The sequence below is a fragment of the Euprymna scolopes genome, chromosome 26 (genome assembly GCF_053919585.1).
Source record: "Euprymna scolopes isolate OS-2025 chromosome 26, ASM5391958v1, whole genome shotgun sequence".
NCBI lineage: Eukaryota > Metazoa > Mollusca > Cephalopoda > Sepiida > Sepiolidae > Euprymna > Euprymna scolopes.
Genome location: NC_136507.1, coordinates 58,524,069 through 58,546,526, shown reverse-complemented (window position 1 = coordinate 58,546,526; position 22,458 = coordinate 58,524,069). Strand labels below are relative to the sequence as shown.

Below are 22,458 nucleotides of genomic sequence, written 5' to 3'. Positions count from 1 at the left end.
ACCCCCTCCCCATGTTAAGAATGGCTTTTTAAATAATAACGTTATTATTTCAGCACGGATCACTCTCTGCATGAATACCGATTAATGTTTTGTTCTTAGCTTTTTTACTGTATTTTTTTTGTTTTTTCTTTTAAGAAAACCTTTTTAACAAAAATTGAAAGTACACGTTTTTTCTTTTCTTTTTTTGTTTTTACAAAAGTTGTTCTTATATAAGAAAATATGGATGCTTTTTCTTTATTAAAGAAATTGGGTACTCGTGCATCTATTGATCCGTGCTGAAATAATAACGTTATTATTTAAAAAGCCATTCTTAACATGGCGAGAATAGGGTGTTTTGTAACTATTCTGGACTTTCACCTAACAATTTAATAAACAAAAATTAAACTTAAGCAGACAAGGAACAGTACTCTGTATTCTGTACTTTCGGTGCTAATGCAGAGAGTGATCCGCGCTATTTTTTAAATCGTATTTCCACGTTTAATTAAAGTTTTATATGTTTTTTTTATTCAATTGTAAGGTTAAAGTACAGATTAGGTACTAACCCCCTCCCCTCCCCATGTTAAGAATGGCTTTTTAAAATAATAACGTTATTATTTCAGCACGGATCACTCTCTGTATGAATACCGATTAACGTTTTGTTTCTTACCGTATTTTTTTGTTTTTTTAAGAAAACTTTTTTAACAAAAATTGAAAGTGCACGTTTTTTCTTTTCTTTTTTTACAGAAGTTGTTTTTATATAAGAAAATATGAATGTTTTTAAAGAAATTGGGTACTCATGCACTTATTGATTCGTGCTGAAATAATAACGTTATTATTTAAAAAGCCATTCTTAACATGGGGAGAAGAGGGTGTTTTGTACCTATTCTGTACTTTAACCTTACAATTGAATAATAAAAAAAAAACAGTAAATTTTTAGATTAGGTCCACCTCCACAATTTTCTTTTAAATGACGACTTTTGTAGGTTTTCGACTATGCTGAATACGGAAATCGCATTGAAATTTTGCAGAAATAAGTAGTTATCGATATATTAAAAAATTGTATACTGCATTGTAATCTCTGGCAGCAATCTTTTTACACGCTTGCGCGCGTCATAAACAAATCTACGCGCGTAACAAAGATGGCCGCCAAAGAATACAATGCATAAAACAACTATCTATATCTCGATAACTACTTATTTCTGCAAAATTTCAATGCGATTTCTGTATTCAGCAAAGTCGGAAACCTTGAGAAGTCGTCATTTAAAAGAAAATTGTGGAGGTGGATCTAATCTTAAAAAATACCAAAAAAACATAAAACTTTAATTAAACTTGGAAATACGATTTAAAAAAAAATAGTGCGGATCAGTAAGTGCATTAGCACCCATTAATCGACTAACGTGACCTTATTGCCAAATAAGGTTCGGCTACAATATTGAACGCGCCGTTCACATTGTTTTTTTTTTTTCAAATTAAATTCAACTTTCCCAATATCTTTTTATTTTTTATAATTTCACAATATCTTTTTTTAATAATAAATTGGTAGTTAAAAAAGCACAGAATAGTTAAAAAACACAATCCTCTCTCTATGGTAAGACTGGCTGAAAAAAATATTAGGTACTCATGTAGAGAGTGATCCGTGCTGAAATAATAACGTTATTATTTAAAAAGCCATTCTTAATATGGGGAGGGGAGGGTGTATTGTATCTATTCTGTACTTTAACCTTACAATTGAATGAAAAAACATATAAAACTTTAATTAAACTTGGAAATACGATTTAAAAAATAGCGCGGATCAATAAGTTCATTAGCACCAGAAATTGTTAGATGAAATACAGAAAGGTTTCTACCAAGAAAACCATTATTTTTTTTTGCTATTCTTACCAAGGGGAAGGGATGGTGTTTTGTCACTATTCTGTGCTTTCAACTAGCAATTTATTAAAAAAACAAAAGGTAAATTTTCGCATTAGGTCCACCTCCACAATTTTTAACATGGGTAGGTTGGGGGTGTTTATTCTGAAAGCCGTTCTTAACATGGGGAGAATGGTGGTATTTATTCCAAAAGCCGTTTTTAAAAGGCGAAAGACAGGTAAAAGGTTAAAACATGTGGTTAGGCATGGGTGTTGTTTATTCCGAAAGCCGTTCTTAATATGGGGAGGTTGGGAGTGTTTATTCATGGCCGTCAGTGAATTATAGTGCATAGTACAGGTCTTTATATCTCGAAAACTAATTGCCTCTGCAAATTTTAAATGGGATTTTCTTATTCAGCATAGTCGAAAATTGTGGAGGTGAACCTAATGTAAAAAAATACCCTCCCCACAAAAAAGATATTGTGAAATTTAAATTTAAGCGCGGTACTAAAAATAAAATTAGACAGAAAAATACACCTTTGGGTTTGTACTTGCACAAAGACTTGAAAAAGTTGTCAACAAAAACAAATATATAACAAGTAAATATTTTCAAAGGCAAGATAAGTTACTTTTCTACCTAATTGGATAATTTTTAGTGTTTTTATTGGGTTTGTACTACTAATTTTTAGTGTTTGTACTACTGTACATATAGATTCGAAAAAGTTGTCAAAAAATAAATGTATAACAAACATTATCAAAGGCAAGATATGTTACTTTATCACCAAAATGGATAATGTTTTTGTTTTTTTAATGTAAAATGTTTATTCGGCTCAAAAAACACAGCGTTTACTTCTATATTTGAAAATTAGAAATGGCGGCAGATGTGTTAAACACATTAAGTTATGGAAAATGAGTTAAAACTCAAAAACTATACAAAATACTGTTAAAAACCACCGAATACATGTCTGCCTATGTCACGGTAACATATATTGAGTGAGTTCCTGACAGTATTTTGCATAGATTTTTAGTTTTAACTCATTTTCCCAAACTTAACGTGTTCAACTGCCGCCATTTGTATTTTTCAAATATACAGATAAACACTACATGTTTTCGAACCGATTAAACATTTTACACTAAATAAAAACACTAAAATCTTATCCAGTTAGGTAGAAAAGTAACTTATCTTGCCTTTGATAACATTTATTTGTTATATTTATTTTTCAACAACTTTTTCGTTTCTGTGTTTAGTAATACAAACCCGTTTTATTTACTATAACGTTTAGTCGGCTCGAAAAATAGTGTTTATCAGCGTATTTGAAAAATACAAATGGTGATGGATACTGTTGATGATGTTAAGTTTGAGAAAATAATTTAAAACTAAAAAGAATATACAAAATACTATCAGAAACCTACCGAATATGTCAGCCTATGTCACAATAGCATATAATCAGTAGGTGTCTGACACTGTTTTGTATAGTTTTTAACTGATTTTCCCAAACTTAACGTATTCAACAGAGTCCGCGACCATTCATCTTTTTCAAATACATAGATAAACACTGAGTTTTTTGAGGCGATTAAACATTTTACATTAAATAAAAACACTAAAAAATTATCCAGTTAGATAGAAACGTAATTTACCTTACCTTTGCTTTCATTTATTCGTTTTTGGACAATTTTTTTGAATCTGTGTATAGTAACACCCCCCTTTCCCAAATATTAATTAAAAACTCACATTTTTGAATACAATAAAAAAAGAAATCTATTTAGCGTTTCAACGTTTTAGCAACTTTCGGCTTAATCCACTGAATGTTGGTCGAGCCCAAGCCATGATTGATGGTAACTCCCGAGGATCCGGATCCAATTCTGCAAGAGTACCATTTTTTTTTTTCATTTTCGCCCTTTTTTTTTTTTACTTTTTGGAGTGGATTGCTTTACTAAGAATATAAGAAACATGCATTATCTCTTTTTATTAGAATTTTCCATTACACGAAATTAAGCCACAGCAACGCGTGGCAGGGTACAGCTAGTGTATATATATTTATCTATCTCCATCTAATGCAGCAGCCCTGTCGGTGGGGCATTAGAATACGCCGACTGCCCCCCTGCAGAGAGTAAAAGTCCCTCAATGGGGGTCCTGGATATGACCTTAAACTATATCCAGTGGTGAGGTCCCAGCTTGTGGGCTTTGGGGAGTGTGGAGCCACCCTTTAATTACCATTGCTCCCAGGTCCACTCTGACCCGGAGTGGTAGTACCTGTTAGGGTCCCAACTATGGGTTAAATAGAAACCGACGTGAAAACAACAAATATATTCTATTAAAAATTTTTTTTCTTCAAAATCTTTGGATTCGGCATTAAATAACCTTGAAAGGGTTGATATGCCGTAAAACAAAAACAACCAACCATTTAATGCAGCAAAGTTTGATATCACTTTTTGTCATCGTGCTGAATCAAGTATTTCTCTTCCAAAAAAGACGTCATTCTGCACGGATGTAAAATTTTGTCGTAATCGAATACGCCTGAATTATTAGGTAAGGTAACCTCAGGCAACGCATGATAAAACAGTCCCGCTGAGTCTGACCGAGGGACATCATTTCTAAAGACACGAGGGCCCGTCGTAGTAAACAAATAACAAATAAAAAATAAAAATAGAAGTGAAAGGAAATGACTGATTGTATTTTAAAAGTTTAAAACATAATAATAAAAATAGTACATGAAATAAATGCGGATGAATGATTAAGAAAGTGTGAAATTAGGTTTTAAAAGATGAAACTATTTTTGAGTTCAAAAGCGTCGGTTTATTTACTTGAGAATAGAGTAAAATGTCAAACAGTAGCACCACGAAATAAACAGTAAAAAAAAAACAACGACAAAAAAAAAAAAAACAGAAGTAAAAAATCGATTAACTATAGGAAAATAAGAACAAAATATATAGGGTGGAACGATACAATTTTCGCCCTAGAAAAGACGGCATAATTCCATTTCCCTTTGATTAAAACCGTTTTTTTTTGTTGCAGAATTTCTACTAGTTGGCTAGCTGTGTATAAATCCTAAGAGCAATAGGAGCCTTCTATCATATCTGAAAGTAACACTATGTTCAACGAGCGTGATTGGAGATGCGGCGCCGTACAATTTATGCTTTCTACCGATTCAAGTTATGACAACAGGACCATTGCCAGCACCCTCAAAATGCATCGCCGAATTGCCATGAATAACAGGGACATGCGCAGGATGATGAATACAAAGTTTCTGGCTACGGTTATGGTCTTTGGTGTGGTTTCAAGTAAGAGCCACAGCATGCCACCTTACATCTTTGAAGTCAGCTTGAAAGTTTATACCAAAGTGTACCTGGTGATCCCCTGGTACAATCATGTTATCGCTGGCAGACCCTGGGTGTGGAAGCAGGACTCGACGCATGCCCACAAGTTCAAAGACACCCAGGCTTGTCTTCAGAAGACGTGCTATGACTTTATATCCTTCTCTCACTGGCCACCCCCTCCTCCCCTGACCTGAACCCGCTGGACTATTTCGTTTGGTAATACGTCAAGAACATCACCAACATGACCTCCCACAACACCAAAGCGAGCCTGATCGCCGCCATCTGCCGAGTATTCGTTGAGCTCTAGCCGACGCTTGTGGAAAAGGCATGCTACCAGTTCTGAAACCGTATTTAGGCGGTGATTGAAGCTGAAGGCGGATACATTGAATAGATGTCAGCTCTATTACTTATTCAAGTTATCTAAATTGATTTTTTTCAATAAAACTTTTAAAATAAAACTGTAGTGTTTTTCTTCAGCATGACAACTTTATTGTTCCCCCCTGTATAATCAAGGTACGTACACTAAAAATTGAAATAAGGTATTTACACTGACATAACGTCGAATGACACTTTACCAGGGAACTTTATGTATGCACATTTACAAATTCAATAAAAATATGTCTTTATGTAAAAGTGTTTATAATTTTTAATTAGTAAAAAATAAAAAGACATGTTCTTTTATATTTTAGGGACCGGAATATAATCATAATTTTGGTTTGAGTATTTTGCATATTTTTTATTTTTAAAAACAAAACTATTGTTTTTACTGTAAAGAAATATAACATTAGCATGATTTGGTATTATTTCGATTATTCGGACTACTATTCTCGGAATACCATAAATGAGTAGTTTTACAGCGATATGTTTGTTCATATTACATTAAAATTTCTGCATGTTGGTATAGTCAGGAAAACAGGCAGCAGGGGGGATTCCCAAAACTAGCAGTTCGAGACGCTACTAGAATAGAAAGCCTTCTACGTACCTGTACAGGGAAGAGATTCGATTTTATTGTCGGGTTGGTCGGGGGTACAATTACAGCAAGTTTGTTAGGGCATGCACAGGGATGTAATATTGTGACGATGGGATAAGTGGTTGGAGCTTGGTAGATACATAGGGATCTATGAGATACGAAATTCTTTTATGGGACGTGTTTAAAAGGGAGAGATTAATAAATTTCTCCAAGAACGGATACACTTATTAGCTACATGTACGCCAGTTAATAAAAATGGCTTATGCGTGCCCGGATGTTATGTTGAAAGAAAATACTCGCTTCCTATTGTAGTAATAGGAATTGCTTTGGAAGAGAATAATAAAATAATAGATGTCAGCATTCCCTGGTGAGGACGCCTCAAACGATAGATGATAAACTAAAACTAACTCCCCTTCCGAAGGAAGAAGCAATACCTTGGAGAATGGGATCGTAGTGTCAAACCAACCATACCTAATTATGAGAAAGGGCTAATGTAATGATTCAGGACAACCTCTAGATTAGTTTAAAATAAGGACAAAAATCGTACACTTCATGAACCCAAAGTGAAGCTCAGTATGACAACTAGCCGGAAACGGATGTGACGTTAAATATCGTATACTTACCTAGCATCTAAAAAAATGAGTTTCAAATCGAGGCTGGCTCGAAACATGAACATATTGTTGAACATTTTTATTTCAGTGACAGCGCTGGGCGGTAACGAGTGCCCGACGGCCACCAATCCGACGTTCTGGTAACAACCGTCATACGGGGAAATATCCATCGTGAACTGTTTGATCTTCAAGTAACCGCTGCAGTGAATGACCTGAAAGGCAGTAGAAATATATGAAGTCGGTATTAAAAAAAAACTTTGCCGGTTTGTAAGCCATTTTAGCAAAAGTTTTTTTTGTTTCAAGTTAAAAAAAAAAACAAAAAAAAAACAAAACAAAACAAAACAATTTTTCACAAAACATCATGAATAAATCCCTTCCAATTTGAATATCATCGCCGTCGTCGTCGTCGTCGTCGTCGTCATCGGTCCTGCTGCTTTTAATAGCGTCGGCGACCGCGGGTCTTCGAAATTGTAAACTCGTGTTAATCTCGGAAAGACAAGTAAATACGGTAGTTTCCAGTTGCTTTCAGTCTTAATTCGAGAGTGTCACCCCCCCCCCGTCGGGTTAAACATGCTCCCAAATATCAACCTGGAAATTTCTACGACTCGACACGGCACATACAGCGCTTAGCCTTCCGAAATTGTCACCCATCTAGTACTGGTCAGGATTATTGTTGCTTAACTTCGGTGATCTGTCGAAAACGTGTGTCAACGTGATTGTGCCGTGTGTGTGTGTGTGTGTGTATATATATATTTATATATGCATGTATACATGCATATATATATATGTGTACACACGCACACACACACACACACACACACACACACATATATATATATATATATATATATATATATATATATATATATATACGACTACTTCATTTAATCACATAAATTAATATACGAATATAATTTTATGTGTAAATTTTCAGTATTTACTTCACCAGTGCTCAATACAGAAGTAGAGCTAGGTATTAAGTTATGAAAATATATATGGCAATAAAGCTACACAGAATATTCCACGTTTCATTCCCGTGAGAATTCGGCAGACTTCTCACGAGAATGAAACGCGGAATATTTTGTGTAGTTTTATTGCCATATATATTTTTATTCATTTAACTTATTATATATATATATATATATATATATATATATATATATATATATATATATATATATGTTCTACTGATATTTTGTTTAATTTTGGATTTTTAAGTGATTATAGAGGTTTGACATTGTTGCAAGATAACCGCCATCTTTTGCGTTTTAGATAAACAAATTTGATACTCAAAGCATGCTTTAACAAAAAACAAAAAAAACTTATCAAGGTAGACCTGTAACTTATTTTGTCTTTGGTAACATTTATTTTATTTTTTTAAATTTTTTACCAAGTTTCTCTTTTGCTGTTATTGTCAAAAAAATGACCGATTCTATTGTAAATCTGCTTTGACATAAAATTGCAATAAAAACAATTAAAATTACACATTTTAATTATTTAATTAGAATAAAACCAATTATAAATTAATTCTTTCTTACAGGATGGAACGATAAAATTTTCGCCCTAAAGAAAACAAAATTACAGCTTTCTTATTTTATTGAAAAAAATCAATTCAGGTAACTTGATTATGGAGTAGAGTTGACATCTATTCAATGTAGCCGTCTTCAGCCTTCAGCGATACGGGTCCGGAATAAGGAAAATGCCTTTTCTACAAGCGCCGGCGGGAGCTCAGCGAATCCTCGGGCGATGGCGGTGATCAGGTTGGCTTTAGTGTTCTTGGAGGTCATGTTGGTGATGTTCTTGGTGTATGACCAAACGAAATAGTCCAGCAGGTTAAGTTCGAGCGAGCAGGCGGGGTGGGCAGTAACAGAAGATTACAAAGATGTAGCACTTCTTCTGAAGCCAAGCTGGGTCTCATTGGACTTGTGGGCCGACGGCGAGTCCTGCTGCCACACCCAGGTTCTGTCAGAGGCCACTTGATGGCACCAAGGGATCACCACATCCAGGTGCACTTTGTTGTTAACTTTCAAGCCGACTTCGAAAATGTGAGGTGGCATGATGTGGCCTTCACTTTAAACTACACCAAAGACAATAATCGTAGCCGGAAAATTCGTTGAACTGTGTCCTCAAGCGTCGAACCGTCCGGATTTGCATTTTGAGGGTGCTGGCAATGGTCCTGTTTCCATAAATTAGATCGGTAGAGAGCATGAATTGTACATCGGCGCATCTCCGATCTCGCTCGTGGAACATTGTGTCAATATCAAACATGCTGAAAGGCTCTTATCGCTCTTGGAATTAGCACACAGCTGGCCAACTAGTTAGATGGTCTGCAACAAATAAAGAAAACTGGTTTTCATCAAACGGAAATTGAATCATGTCGTATTTTCTAGGGCGACAATTGTATCGTTTCATCCTGTACTAAATAATAACATTCTTAATACTCGTATCTATTAATCAAGCATACATTGAAGAATTGCTAATAATAGTTGAGTTGATTTGTTTTCATCATCATCATCATCATCATCATCATCATCATCATCATCATCATCATCATCATCATGTCGTTGTCGTCATTATTTTACGTTTAACGTCTATTTTACCTGGCATGTGTTGGCCAACTTTTAGAAATTGACTTCCCAACTATCTCTGACCAAGTCTTTATTTATCCCTCTTTTTTCTTAAATTCATCATTGTGGTCTTTTAATTAAGACCATACACTCTACTTCATGCGTCCGTACAGACTTTTTAGTTTTTTTTTAGAGGTACTAGAAATCTCACACAACAAAATCTGACCTCGTGTTTGAATTTACTCTCTTGAAGATGCATATAAAGAAGGACATTTTCTTTCTCTGCTTGATATTTTCTCTTTCTTTTGTTTGCATTTTTCTCATCCTCACTTGTCTCGTCTTTCTTGCACTCCACCTCTCTCTCTCCCACATCTATTTTTCTCTCCTAATCCGCCTCAATACACAACTGGCCAACTTACTCTACTTTTTATTCATCATATTCATCTGAACCATCTTCCTCTTTCTCTTCCTCTTTCTTTCTCTCTCAGTATATCTATCAGTCTCCTCCTCTCTCTCCCTTTATGCCTGTCCGTATTTCTCTGCCTCTATGTTTTCCAGTCGCTCTCTCTGTCTATATTTCTGCCCGTCTCTCTCTTTCTCTCTCTGTATGTCTACTACTCCCTCTCTATCTATATGTCTGCACAACTATTTCTGTATCTCTCACTCTCTCTATATGTTTGCTAGTCTCTCTGTCTTTCCCTCTATCTATGTATGTATACCAGTTTCTCTCTGTCTATATTTTTCCCGTCTCTCTATCTGCACATCTATTCTTTCTTTCTTCCCCCCTCTCTCTCTTTCCTGTCGTCTTTCTCTGAGAGTGTCCATTAACGAACCACGTGTAATGCCACCTCAGCCGGAAGACAATTTCGCTATTGCAAGCGCAGCAAAAACCTCTCTCGGCTTCTTTTCGCCTCGGGCTGTGAAGACCTCGACAAAACCTTCCAGCCAATCAACGACCGAGACGGCTACCACGAGAAGAAGAGTTGAGGTGGTAGCAGAGGTCGAGAAAACCGCTGTCACGTGATACAAGAGGTCACATTAATAAACCGAATTAGAAAGGAAAAGGGAAAGGAAACAAAAAAAGAGGAGAAATGGTAATACGTTCCAATTGGCGGACAATTGGCCCACTGCTTTCCAAAGGACTAATCCCCTACCACCGTCAGTAAGCCTACCCCATTGCATCCTGGAGAAACAAACGCTTTTAGCCCCGGGGGACATCCAAATCTACAACGTCTGCAGCGACCCACTCATCTTCTTATGATCTGTTTCTCTTTCCTTTAAACTCGAATAACAATTAAAACGCCGCCGATAACGATGTTAACTTTATTAGTTTTACGGTGGATTTTTTGGTTATACGGCATATCAACCCTTTCCTTAGGTTATTGTTATTGTAAATGATTAATTTCATACGGTTAATCAAGCACAAGTTTCTATTTTACCCATATTGACTATTGTGGAAATTCCACAGTAGCATCTTTCATTGTTGCTGGGCATTCTGTGGACGTTCAGCGTTAATGGAGCCCCCCCCCCGCGATATTATTGTAGCCCTTTTGTTAAAACTGTTAGAGTATTTATCTAAGTAATCTGGTTCATGTAATACCAGAATATATTTGGTTATTATCGTTTATCTCTGCCGGAACAAATACTACACTTTGATTCCGTCCCGAAGGCCAAGCATGAAAAGTAAGTATTTAACATAACACCATCTTTGATGTTACTCAATAACCGCACCTTTCGAAACTGAAACCGAAACAATACTTTTAAAAGAATTAAGAGAAAATATACCGAGTGCGTCAGGGATTGAAAGAAATACTTTATTTTTCTTCTAGCATGAATGTTATTTATGTTTATAATTCAGAATTATCAATTACATAATTACATTATTGTATCAGACACCTAACACATTAAGTTCAAGGAACTATTTTTTTTACGATTCAGTTGAAACTTTGTTTAATGACTGAAAAATGAATTAGAGTACACAAACTGAAAAAAATTATTCTATAAATAAGACATTGAGTGATGTGTTTTTGAAACCAAGAGATTATACATTCAAGATAAAATTTGCAAATTATGCTAAGGAGCAAAGCGGTTCACACAAAGAATTGTATTATACGTTAGCCACTAAGTTAGTACTACGGCATAATCACATTGGCACACCTGTTCTCGTTAGATCACCAAGTTAAGCAACGTTTATCTGGTCAGTACCAGATGGGTGTAATTTGGGAATACCAGATGCGTGACCAATGTTGGAATACCAGGCGCTGTATGTAGGAGGACGTTGACACCTCCCAGCAGGGGTTACAAAATTCCCTTTACCTTTCTTATGCGATGGTCATAAAACCGGTAGCAATAGACAGAGGATACTAAGCTAATCAGGGAATGCATAAAACTTAGGAACATCGTGATAGTTAGTCGTCGCAGAACTCCGAAAATGTGACAGTGATACATGTTCATTCACACAATTCTGAGGCAGCACGTTCAGGGCTGCATGTTACGGAGAGGTGTCCGGAGAATCGCCGAAACAGAATGAGTCAATCCCAGGAATAAAGTGACCTGTATTCATGGTGCCTGGAATGCGTCAATATTACGTCAATCGGCCAGGAAAGCTCACCGATATTAAAATGGGTTAGACCAAAACCATCAAAAGGACAATAAACAAAGCTGGCGAAAATAAGGTCATCAGGTCAATCGACACGGGAACTCTGACCCAGAGAGTTTTCGAAACAATAAACAAAGCTGGCGAGAAAAAGGTCATCAGGTAAATCGTCATGAATAAAAAAAAAAGAAGAGTGGAAAGACAGCGAGGAAAGACACAAGGCGACAAATACAGAGTTCTGGTGTCGATTGATCGGATTACCTTATTTTCGCCAGCTTTGTTTTTTTTTGTTTTTTTTTTACACAGTGATCACCACTTATCAAGGCCCGGAAGCCACTCAGGGATAAGGGTTATTGCAAGTACATTACGTTAGTGTGGAGATTTGATGAAGTGTTTACTTAAGGGGGCGGTTCATTAGGAATTTGTTAACATTGGACTTGAAGACATCCAAGTTGTAGTCCGGTGGGAAGCAGGCAGACGGAACAGAGTTCCACAGGCGTGCAGTTCTAAGAAAGAAGCCGGAACATGCAAAACACAATGCGGAAGGAGATCGCCGGTATATTTCTGCGCAAACAATAGTGTAATTATGTCGTATGTCTCCAGTCGCATGCAACTGGGGACAACTGTGAATTTCATACGCCTATGGAACTTCCTCCGAAGGAGGAAGCCTGTTAAATCCGCCTAGATTTAGTGCCGCAGTTTTGTTTCAATAAGTTAGTGGATTACTATTGGCAAACTCATATGTATAAGTTCATGTATCATCAAACAAATAGAATTTTTTCAAGTTTCACAATAATTTTTTAGAAGGTTCCAACAACTCTCGGAGAGAAGTTGTTGGATATAGATGATTTTTTTTTTCAGAATAACTATGCAGTAAGCATAATATATATTATCTTATAGATTTTAAAGAGAAATTATTTGGTGGCCTATTTATATGACAGTGATACCCGATGGGTTAAAATAGATATTTAGAAAGCAAGGAATCTTATACAATTTAGAATTTTTGTTAACCCCCAATAAATAAAGTCATCGTCGATTTGGACAGAAACAGTTTTCGGTTACTTACCTTGTATCCACCCGTCGTCAATCCAGCATTCCTTTTAGCCAAGACGCATTTCATTCGGAGGAAGAAAGATCGATCAATCTCGATGTCTGGAAGACAAATAAGATTCGCACGAGTTTAAAAATCGAAAAAATTATTTAGTCAATAAAACTGAAACACAATAATACATTGTTTACCTACAAATTTGTTATTCGGTGAGTTTAGATTTGTTAGCAAATATAATTATTAAATATCACACACACACACACACACACACACACACACACACACACACACACACACACATACACACACACATGTTTTAGAAAATAATTTATTCGAATTGAATATTTTATTTGAAATCTATATATCTATAAAAGTGAAAATGGCTCTCTGTGTGTCTGTGTGTGTACATTTCCCTACGAAATAACTCTGCACATTTTCGGTCTATTTGACATAAGGATTATTGAGATTGGGGAAAATATTTTTAATTCGTTTTGGGCCCAAAATTTGTCCGTCAAAGGGTCAAAGTTCAACAATTTGACCTTTGAAAACTCTATCAAACTCCGCCAATTTTGGGTCTAAACACTTGAAATTTTAAATGTAGTTTACTTGGACATGAATCAAACTTTTTATGTTGATTTAAGCCCCCCCACCCCCCCAAAAATTGTTAAAGTGTCAAAACTGTGGTCAAATTTATAAAAAAAATTTACCTCTTATATATATATATATATATATATATATATATATATATATATATATATATATATATATTCCATTTGCCGAGCGGTCTTTTTAATTTCGGAAGGCATATAATATAGAATGGCGCCGAAAAGTTGTTAGTCGGCCATATTTTACTCAAGCGCTTTCTATCGGGCATCCGATTGTCCCCGGGAGCAATTGTTGTTATTTACTTTTCCTTTTCTTTCTAACAACAACAATTAACCCTGACGACAATCGGATTCCTGATGGAATGAGTTTGAGAAAAATATGGCCGACCAACAACTTTTGGACGCCATTCTATATTATACGCCTGCCGAAATTAAAAAGACCGCCTGGCAAATAGAAAAGATATCCAACAATATTGGAAAAAGGAATAACTCTGTCGTGTTCAATCAAACGTGTCTTAATAACGATTGCTGCCAAAATATACAAATATATATATATATATATATATATATATATATATATATATATATATATATATATATATATATATATATATATATATATCATAACATATATAAACCCACACACATGTACACAACATGTATCACTAGTTAGTTGAAAATGCAAAAAGAGTTCGATCATAGGTTATACAATGTATATATATATATATATATATATATATAGTAATTTATAAAATATATATGGCGATTAAGCTACACTGAATATTCTGCGTTTCATCCACTATAGGATTCGTCAGGCTTATGCGCGAATTCTGTGGTTGTTTCTTGTTTTTATATATGTTGAGGATTTTTAGTTAGCCAATCAGCTTTCTAGTATCCACCGCGCCCCTTCCTATCAGCCAATGAGCATGCATTTTATCGAACAAAGGATCTGTTTTAGAACTAGCTTAGTGGTTTAAGGTAGACGTTTTCCTTTTTTTTATTTATATATAAATATACCTATGTGTACACACATATATAAAATACACACATATATAAAAACAAGAAACAACCACAGAATTCGCGCATAAGCCTGACGAGTCCTATAGTGGATGAAACGCAGAATATTCAGTGTAGCTTAATCGCCATATATGTTTTATAAATTACTAACTAGCTATACCTACGTATTGAGCACTTTTGAAGTAAATACTTAAAGTTTAAGCATAAATCTATACTTTCGTATATTAAGTTTATGTGAGTAAATGAAGTAGTTATATATATATATATATATATATATATATATATATATGTTATTTGTTTTTGTTTTTGCGATACGTTTTGAATGAATTCAAAAGTGCATTACCTAAATTCGAGTTGGGAATAATTTTACCTTTAACCAACTTGGTACCCCCACATGGGGAGCGGTATATTATTTTTAAAATCTAATTATCTACTGACATGTGTTTCGTCGTCTAGGACCATGTATGGTGTTATGTATGGTGTTATATATATATATATATATATATATATATATATATATATATATATATATATATATATATATATATATAAACACACACACACGTGTATAGTGTTTATTACCTTGAAGAATATGTGTATGATAAGCATGGGGTAGCGTTAACAGGGCGGTCATCTCATCATGGTCGGCAGGGTGGATATATTCATAAATGCTGTTACCCGTCAATTCCACCTGCAAAACAGTAAAAAAGAAAAAAGAAGAAAAAAAGAAAATGGCCATAGATTAGTCCATTAGTCTGATTCCGAAAACATGCATTTCTAGAATCAACTAAAAAAAGAAAAGGTAAAAATATTGTCAGGTGAGAATGATTTTGGTGAAGAGCGATGGGCGGCATGTTCGCTTCATACATTACAAATTACACTCGTTTAACTCAGGCAGGGGGTTAAATTATGTATGAATGACAATTAGAAAGCTGCTAAAGCTGAACCTTTTTGATCTATACATTTAAGTCATTTGCGTACTCGTGTCTATATGTATGTATCTATCCCCGTACATTATATATATATATATATATATATATATATATATATATATATATATATATGAATTGAAGATTAGCTCTATAAGAATAATTCGAAATTCACATGAATAAAATATCTTATTAAGTGTATTTTACGCTCGGGTAACGCCAAGCGGCCTTGCTAGTATAAGATATGCATATCTGTATACGTGCACCTGACAGACAGTTTCCCAACCTAGTATTTTACCTTGTGCTACATACAGCGCCTCACCTTCCTAAATGGTCACCAATTTGGTACTGGCCTCGCTTGATGTTGCTTAACCGGTGATTTGGCGAGAACCGGTGTTTCAATGTGAATGTTCCGTATTTGCAACTTGTTACAGATGGTCCAGTGAAGAACCTTACTACTGGATGTCAGGTGGCTCACACTTTTTGAGTTGTGTCGTAGAACCCGAACTTGTTGTCATTTTTGATACCACTCATCTTTTTAAAAGAATTTGTCATCAATCCTTAATCTTGGGCCGCCATTATAATCCTCTCCTGGTCATAATAGATCATTAGCCAGCCTATAGAGTTTTCTTTATTTATATAGACCTGTATGAATTCACCCAGAAAATAATTGGCAATCATTTGGTAGGCCTATTCTTCCGGTTCTTTGCGATGGAAGTTCAAGTATTTTTGGCGACTCTCTTGGACTACTTCCGGAACAGATTGTTTTCCGATTCTGTTTCATTTGTAAGACAGTCTTATCGAAAATGTTTCGCCTTTCTGGTGATGGATGTAGTTCTGCTGGCTTTTGTATCGTTATGTTTGTGTACGGTTTTACGGTTTGGATTTTGGGATATTTTCATCAGATATTACTCCGTGCCTACGATAGTTGCACGATGCTGATGGTCAATCTCTGTGAGACCCAGGCTCTTCTGAACAGATGTAGTCTAGACGGACATTGGTTTCTGTGTGTTTTTCTGTAGTGTTAAAATTTTCATCATTTTAGTGTCTAGTCTGTTTGTCTTTGTGGCTAGTCGACAATGCCGAAGCTGTATGTTATTACAAGTATGTCTAGTCGGTTAATTGCAGTGATTTTGTTTTTTGTTTGTAAGTTCTGTTTTGCAGATTTTCCTTATACAGCGTATATATATATATATATATATATATATATATATATATATATATATGTAAATATATATATATATATATATATATATATATATATATATTCACGATCATTATTTTCTCTCATCTTGACATGCTAACCCTTTTGTTCTTTAAAGATTGTAACATTGGGTATGGAGCAGTCAAACCAGCTGCCAACATTACCCTACTTTTTATTGAAACCAACCGAGAACTCTTTTTAGTATCCTCGCCGTTCCCTTAAGTGCAATTGTCTGGATCTCTTTTGAACTCGATCCACCAGAAATTATAGTAAGGTAGGACTTCAGGTTTTTCTTCATAAGCTGTGGCACCTATGATAACTGATATGATTGATATCTCCCTAAGATTCCAGTTGCTTTTCATATCATACATGAGACTTTGATATTTGGTCTGTTTTTCCCTTTCAGCTCTGTTTAGACCTCCATCATTAGGGACACTAACTTCAAGCAAGGTTGCCACTCTCTCTGGATTATCCCATATAACTATATCATGTTTCACAGCAGCATTTTTAAGGTAGGTGGCGGTAGGGATTACATAGTCGTAATATATGACATATAAGTTATTTCCAACTGTTCTTTCAGATTGATGCTCCTCGGAATTGCTGCTACACTGGATGTTTAATTTTTTAAAGATGGTCCAGTGGAGGTACTTACTATTAAGCAACATTTTATAAATCCGGCGGAAATTTTCTGAATTTTCACTATATATATATGATAAATATAATATATATATATAATATGTAATATGATAATATTATATATATATAATACATATAATATATATATATATATACACACACACACACACACACACACACACACATATATATATATATATATATATATATATATATATATATATATACTAGACTACCCGTGACCCGTTGGGTCAGTATGTTAGATTAGCTATGGAATTAATGTATGAGCGCGACATTTCTAACGTAAAGAAGATAGTTTTCGTGACATAACAGAAACATTTCTATGAAAGTATATTAAAATGAAAAAAGAATATAGATAGATTTCTATGAGTCGTTCTGTTTATTATAATTGATTATTTTTGAAAAAAAAAAACTTACAGCCATTGAATTATAATTGGTTTGCAATATTTATAGGTAAATGTGCACTGAACAAAGGCCGTAATACTTCAAAGTTAAATTAAAATTTTGATATGTCTTTTTTAAATGAAATTGTTATTTGAAATTACAGAATAGTTAAAAACACTCTCCCTCCATGTAAAGAATGGCTTTTTAAATATAAAATGAAAATAAAATATAACTTTTTCATTTATTTTAAACAAACATTCATGACCCATTGGGTCAAATATTTAATTTATGTTAATAATAAGGTCAATAAAATTAATTAAGAAAATGCGGAAATGAATGATGCAAAAAGAAAAAGCAGAAAGTATTAACAATTGTTTATTTGAATAATTTAAACACGAAAAAAAAAACAATTGGGACGCTTAAAACGTACAGAGTAAAACAATACGTTGTATTGTGTTGATTATTTATTTGTAACATACATTTAAAAAAAACCCACATTTTCGGGGTTATTTATTTATGTTGGTAGTGTAGAAGAAAATGTATGAATGTTTTAAAGAAAGGTGTATTAAAAAATGGAGAATAAATTAAAAAAAAACGGAAGAACGTGGGTAAATCGCCGTAGTTGTCAATGCTCAGAGTTGATTTATTTGTACGAAAATTGCGACAGTATAGTTTTAATATAGAATAGTTGGAAAACATCCCCACCCTTCCTATGTTAAATAATAATTTCAAAATAATAACGCTAATATTTCAGTCCGCAAGTCAAATTCCGCAAAAAGTAGCAATTTGTGTTGATTTGTTTATGCTGTTATGGGTTTATGTTTATGTACACATGCGCAACCGGAAGTCGTAAACCGGATGTGCGGTTATTACACTCATTACAAGGTCATTTGAGTTTTTATATATATATATATATATATATATATATATATATATATATATATATATATATATATATATATGAGAGACTAAAAAGAATAAACTCGATTCTTTAAGAGGAAACTCAACAATTCGCTTTGGTGCTAATATAGAATATGAAGAAAAAATAACGACACTATAAAAATATATACTAATGAATATAGATGTATTCGTTTATTCAATAAGGATGATGCATCAATTAGGAGTGTAGGATAGGTAAAACTCTTTATACTATGGAGTTTTATTTATCCTACGCCCCTGATTGGCATATCATCTTTATTGAATAAACGAATAAATCTATAAGCATTAGTATATAGTTTTATATTGTCGTTTTTTTATTTTCTTCATATTCTTTCTCTCTCTCTCTCTCTCTCGCTCTCTCTCTCTATCTATCTATCTATCTATCTATCTATATATATATATATATATATATATATATATATATATATATATATATATATACTAGCATGGGTGCCCGGCGTTGCTCGGGTGTGAGGTGTATGTTGAGCAAAAAAAAAAAACCGATCAATTTTTTAAACTTTGACCTCTATTATGACCCCTTAACATTTATTGTTTTGGGTTCAAATTAAGTTATTAAGTTAGATCCATGTCCAATAAACCTATATCTAAAATTTCAAGTGTTTAGACCCAAAGTTAGAGTTTGGTAGAGTTCTCAAAAGTAAAATCGTTGAACTTTGACACCTTAACAGGCAAATTTCTAGCCGAAAACGGATCACATCAATTTTCCCAAATCTCAGTACTCTGTATATCAAATTTCGAGTCTGTAGACTTTAAATTGACAGAGTTATTGCGTAGGGAAATGTACACACACTGACACACAGACACACAGACACGTTCACTTTTATAGATATACTAGCATGGGTGCCCGGTGTTGCCCGGGTGTTTGTAGATGTATGCTGAGAAAAAAAAAAGAAAAAAAGTCAATTTTTTAAAACTTTGACCTCTATTATGACCCCTTAAATTTTATTGTTTTTGGCTCAAATCCAGTTATTAAGTTAGATCCATGCCCAAAGAACCTATATCTAAAATTTCAAGTGTTTAGACCCAAAATTGTCGGAGGAGTTTGGTGGTGTTCTCAAAGGTCAAATCGTTGAACTTTGACCCCTTACGAGCGGCGTGCAATAAGTAATGCCCCTGACCTACTTCCCATAGCAGTAGAGCAACGAAACTTGGCACAGTTATTAGTCTTTCTCTACATAGGAAGCACTCAGAGTTATGCATTTCTCCCGTCGTTAGATGCAGCTCTGGAGACCGTTTTTGTAGAACACCCCAGACTGGTCCTCCAACCACGACGTGACTTCAGAAATCAAGGCTGCATCATCTGAGAAACGCTTTCCTTTCAAAAACAACTTCATGGCTGGGAAGATGTGAAACTCAGAGGGTGCATGGTCATGAGAGTAGGGAGGATGGGGAAGGATTTCATAACTACACGCCCATGCTTCTGATCTGGTGACATGCGAGTTGTGTACCGGAGCGTTGTCCTGTAGGAGGAGGGTACCTTTGCTGATCTTGTCCGCCTCTTGATTTTGATAGCTTCCCTTAATGTAGCATAATAGGCTCCTGTAATTGTAGTACAGGAAATCTGTCATCACTACTCCGTCCTGGCCCTAGAAGACTGTGAGCATGACCTTGCCAGTGGAGGGTTTCACCCTTTCCGTCTTTGGAGGTGGTGAGTCCAAGTGTTTCCATTGCATTGACTGGGCTTTTGGTTTCTGGACGTTTTCGCTTCTGGAATGGTGTAGGCAACATCGATATCCATCTGGCAGACACCTTACGCATATGCAAATGGTCATGAATGATCGTTTTTACACACCCTGTACTAATCTTGACATCTTGGGTTATTTGGCGAATAGTAATGCGCAAATCTTCCAAAATGGCAGCCTCAACCTGATAGACAGATGCCTCATCAATGGCAAAAGGGAGGCGACCATGTCTGGGAGCTGTTGCCACAGACTTCCGGCCATGTTTGAATTCACGATGCCAGCGTTTTACAAGGTCATATGATGGGGCATTATCACCATAATTTTCTTTCATTTAATCAAAAGTCTCCTGTTGCGTTCGTCCTTTCAAATGCAAAAACCGACATTCAACGGGCTCCATTTCAAACCTGACTCAGTTCAAACACCTGTAAAACAGAAACCACAATTAGTTCAGAGCTGTTATTTGCCGCATAACCTGGAGAGATATAAATCATTGCACATGCAAAATTTCAGATGGATGAGATAACTGGAAGTGGGCCAGGGACATTACTTATTGCACGCCCCTCGTAACAGCGAAATTTCTGGCCAAAAACCAATCACATCGATTTTTCCAAATCTCAGTAGCCTGTATATCAAATTTCGAGTCTGTAGACTAAAAATTGACAGAGTTATTGCGTAGGGAAATGTACACAGACAGACAGACAGACAGACAGACAGACAGGGTCACTTTTATAGATATATAGATAGATATACATATATATATATATTAATGTATATAAATATACATTAATAATTATATATATATATTAATGCATAATATACATATATACATATCTATATATATACGACTTTTTGTCATTGAATACTCTTTCTGACTGCTTACTGTGAACAAAATTTACTTTTATTCACGTGCTAGTTTTCGGTGGCCTGGAGGTAAGACATTCATCCATAAACTCAAGAATCGATTTGTGACTGGGTTCGAATCCCTAATCAGCAGTAATTATCACACACTGATCATTGCATCACTATAAAGCATTAGTGTCTGTAAGCATACAATTGTAAATATTTATTATATATATATATATATATATATATATATATATATATATATATATATATATATATATGCAATCGGTCTGCAATAAAAACAGAAAATTTACAAAAATTAAAATGAGACTTTTTCAGCATTCGATCCCGTGTCTTCGTAATAGGAACCAACCATCGCTTCATGACCACTTGGATAACTTTTTGTAAATGTAATCATATCTACCTATTGAAAAAAAATGTCCTTTGGTAAAACACGTGTTATTCGCTTTCTCGAACGTTCACTTTCATTAAACCTTGCAAGGTATGAATGAACACATGATGCTCCGCTCAACACTCCATTCACACACACACACACACACACACACACACACACACACACACACACACACACACAAATAAAAATTGGCAACTAATTCCCGAAAAGAAATCATTCCATTTTACTCGTCTCACCCCTCTCCCCACACACGCACTGCCGTTCCCACTTACAAACATTTTTTTCTTTTCTTTTTATCACATTTTCTTAATCGAAATGGGTGTTTTTAACTGAACGTGCTTTAATTTTTAATTTGAAACCCACAACCGTCTTCCCACTCCGTCGACACTGCCCTCCATGGATCCCCTACTTTGCATCCAGGTGTCTCAAGTGGGAGCCCCTAAGAAATAAGAATAAAAATAACAAAACGGAATTTACGAGGATTTCCATTTTAGTGCAAGGGATTCCGGATGGACCTGGTGACCAGTAGTACATTATGTAATTCGGCTTCCTCACCTCTCCGCTGAACACACACACCCAAGTGTTCTTTCGTCCCCGTCGGTCTTTTGGGGTTTAATTGCAATCGTTTTGCAGGTGCAGAACGCTGTACGTCCGCCATTAGGTGTGGTGCTTGGAACGAGGAGGCCATTGTCAACTGAAAACGAGGTTTTGAACCCGATGGGGTGAGCAGCAGCAGAAACCGCACTCAATAGGAGTACACTATTCAGATCAGAAATCTGGACACAAAAAGAGATATAAAGAAGGATATATATATATATATATATAT

General features: G+C 35.0%; 1 protein-coding gene across 1 annotated transcript in view; it reads right to left on the bottom strand.

Moving 5' to 3' along the window:
• The window catches only part of LOC145248084 (uncharacterized), a 480,098-nt gene that overhangs the window by 71,575 nt on the left and 386,065 nt on the right, over positions 1–22,458 (bottom strand). The window contains exons 6-8 of the mRNA XM_080109862.1: positions 15,141–15,249; positions 12,955–13,040; positions 6,738–6,937 (exon numbers count right to left, since the gene is read on the bottom strand). Of these exons, the coding sequence (XP_079965988.1) occupies positions 6,738–6,937; positions 12,955–13,040; positions 15,141–15,249 (395 nt within the window). The remainder of the gene's footprint in view (positions 1–6,737; positions 6,938–12,954; positions 13,041–15,140; positions 15,250–22,458) is intronic.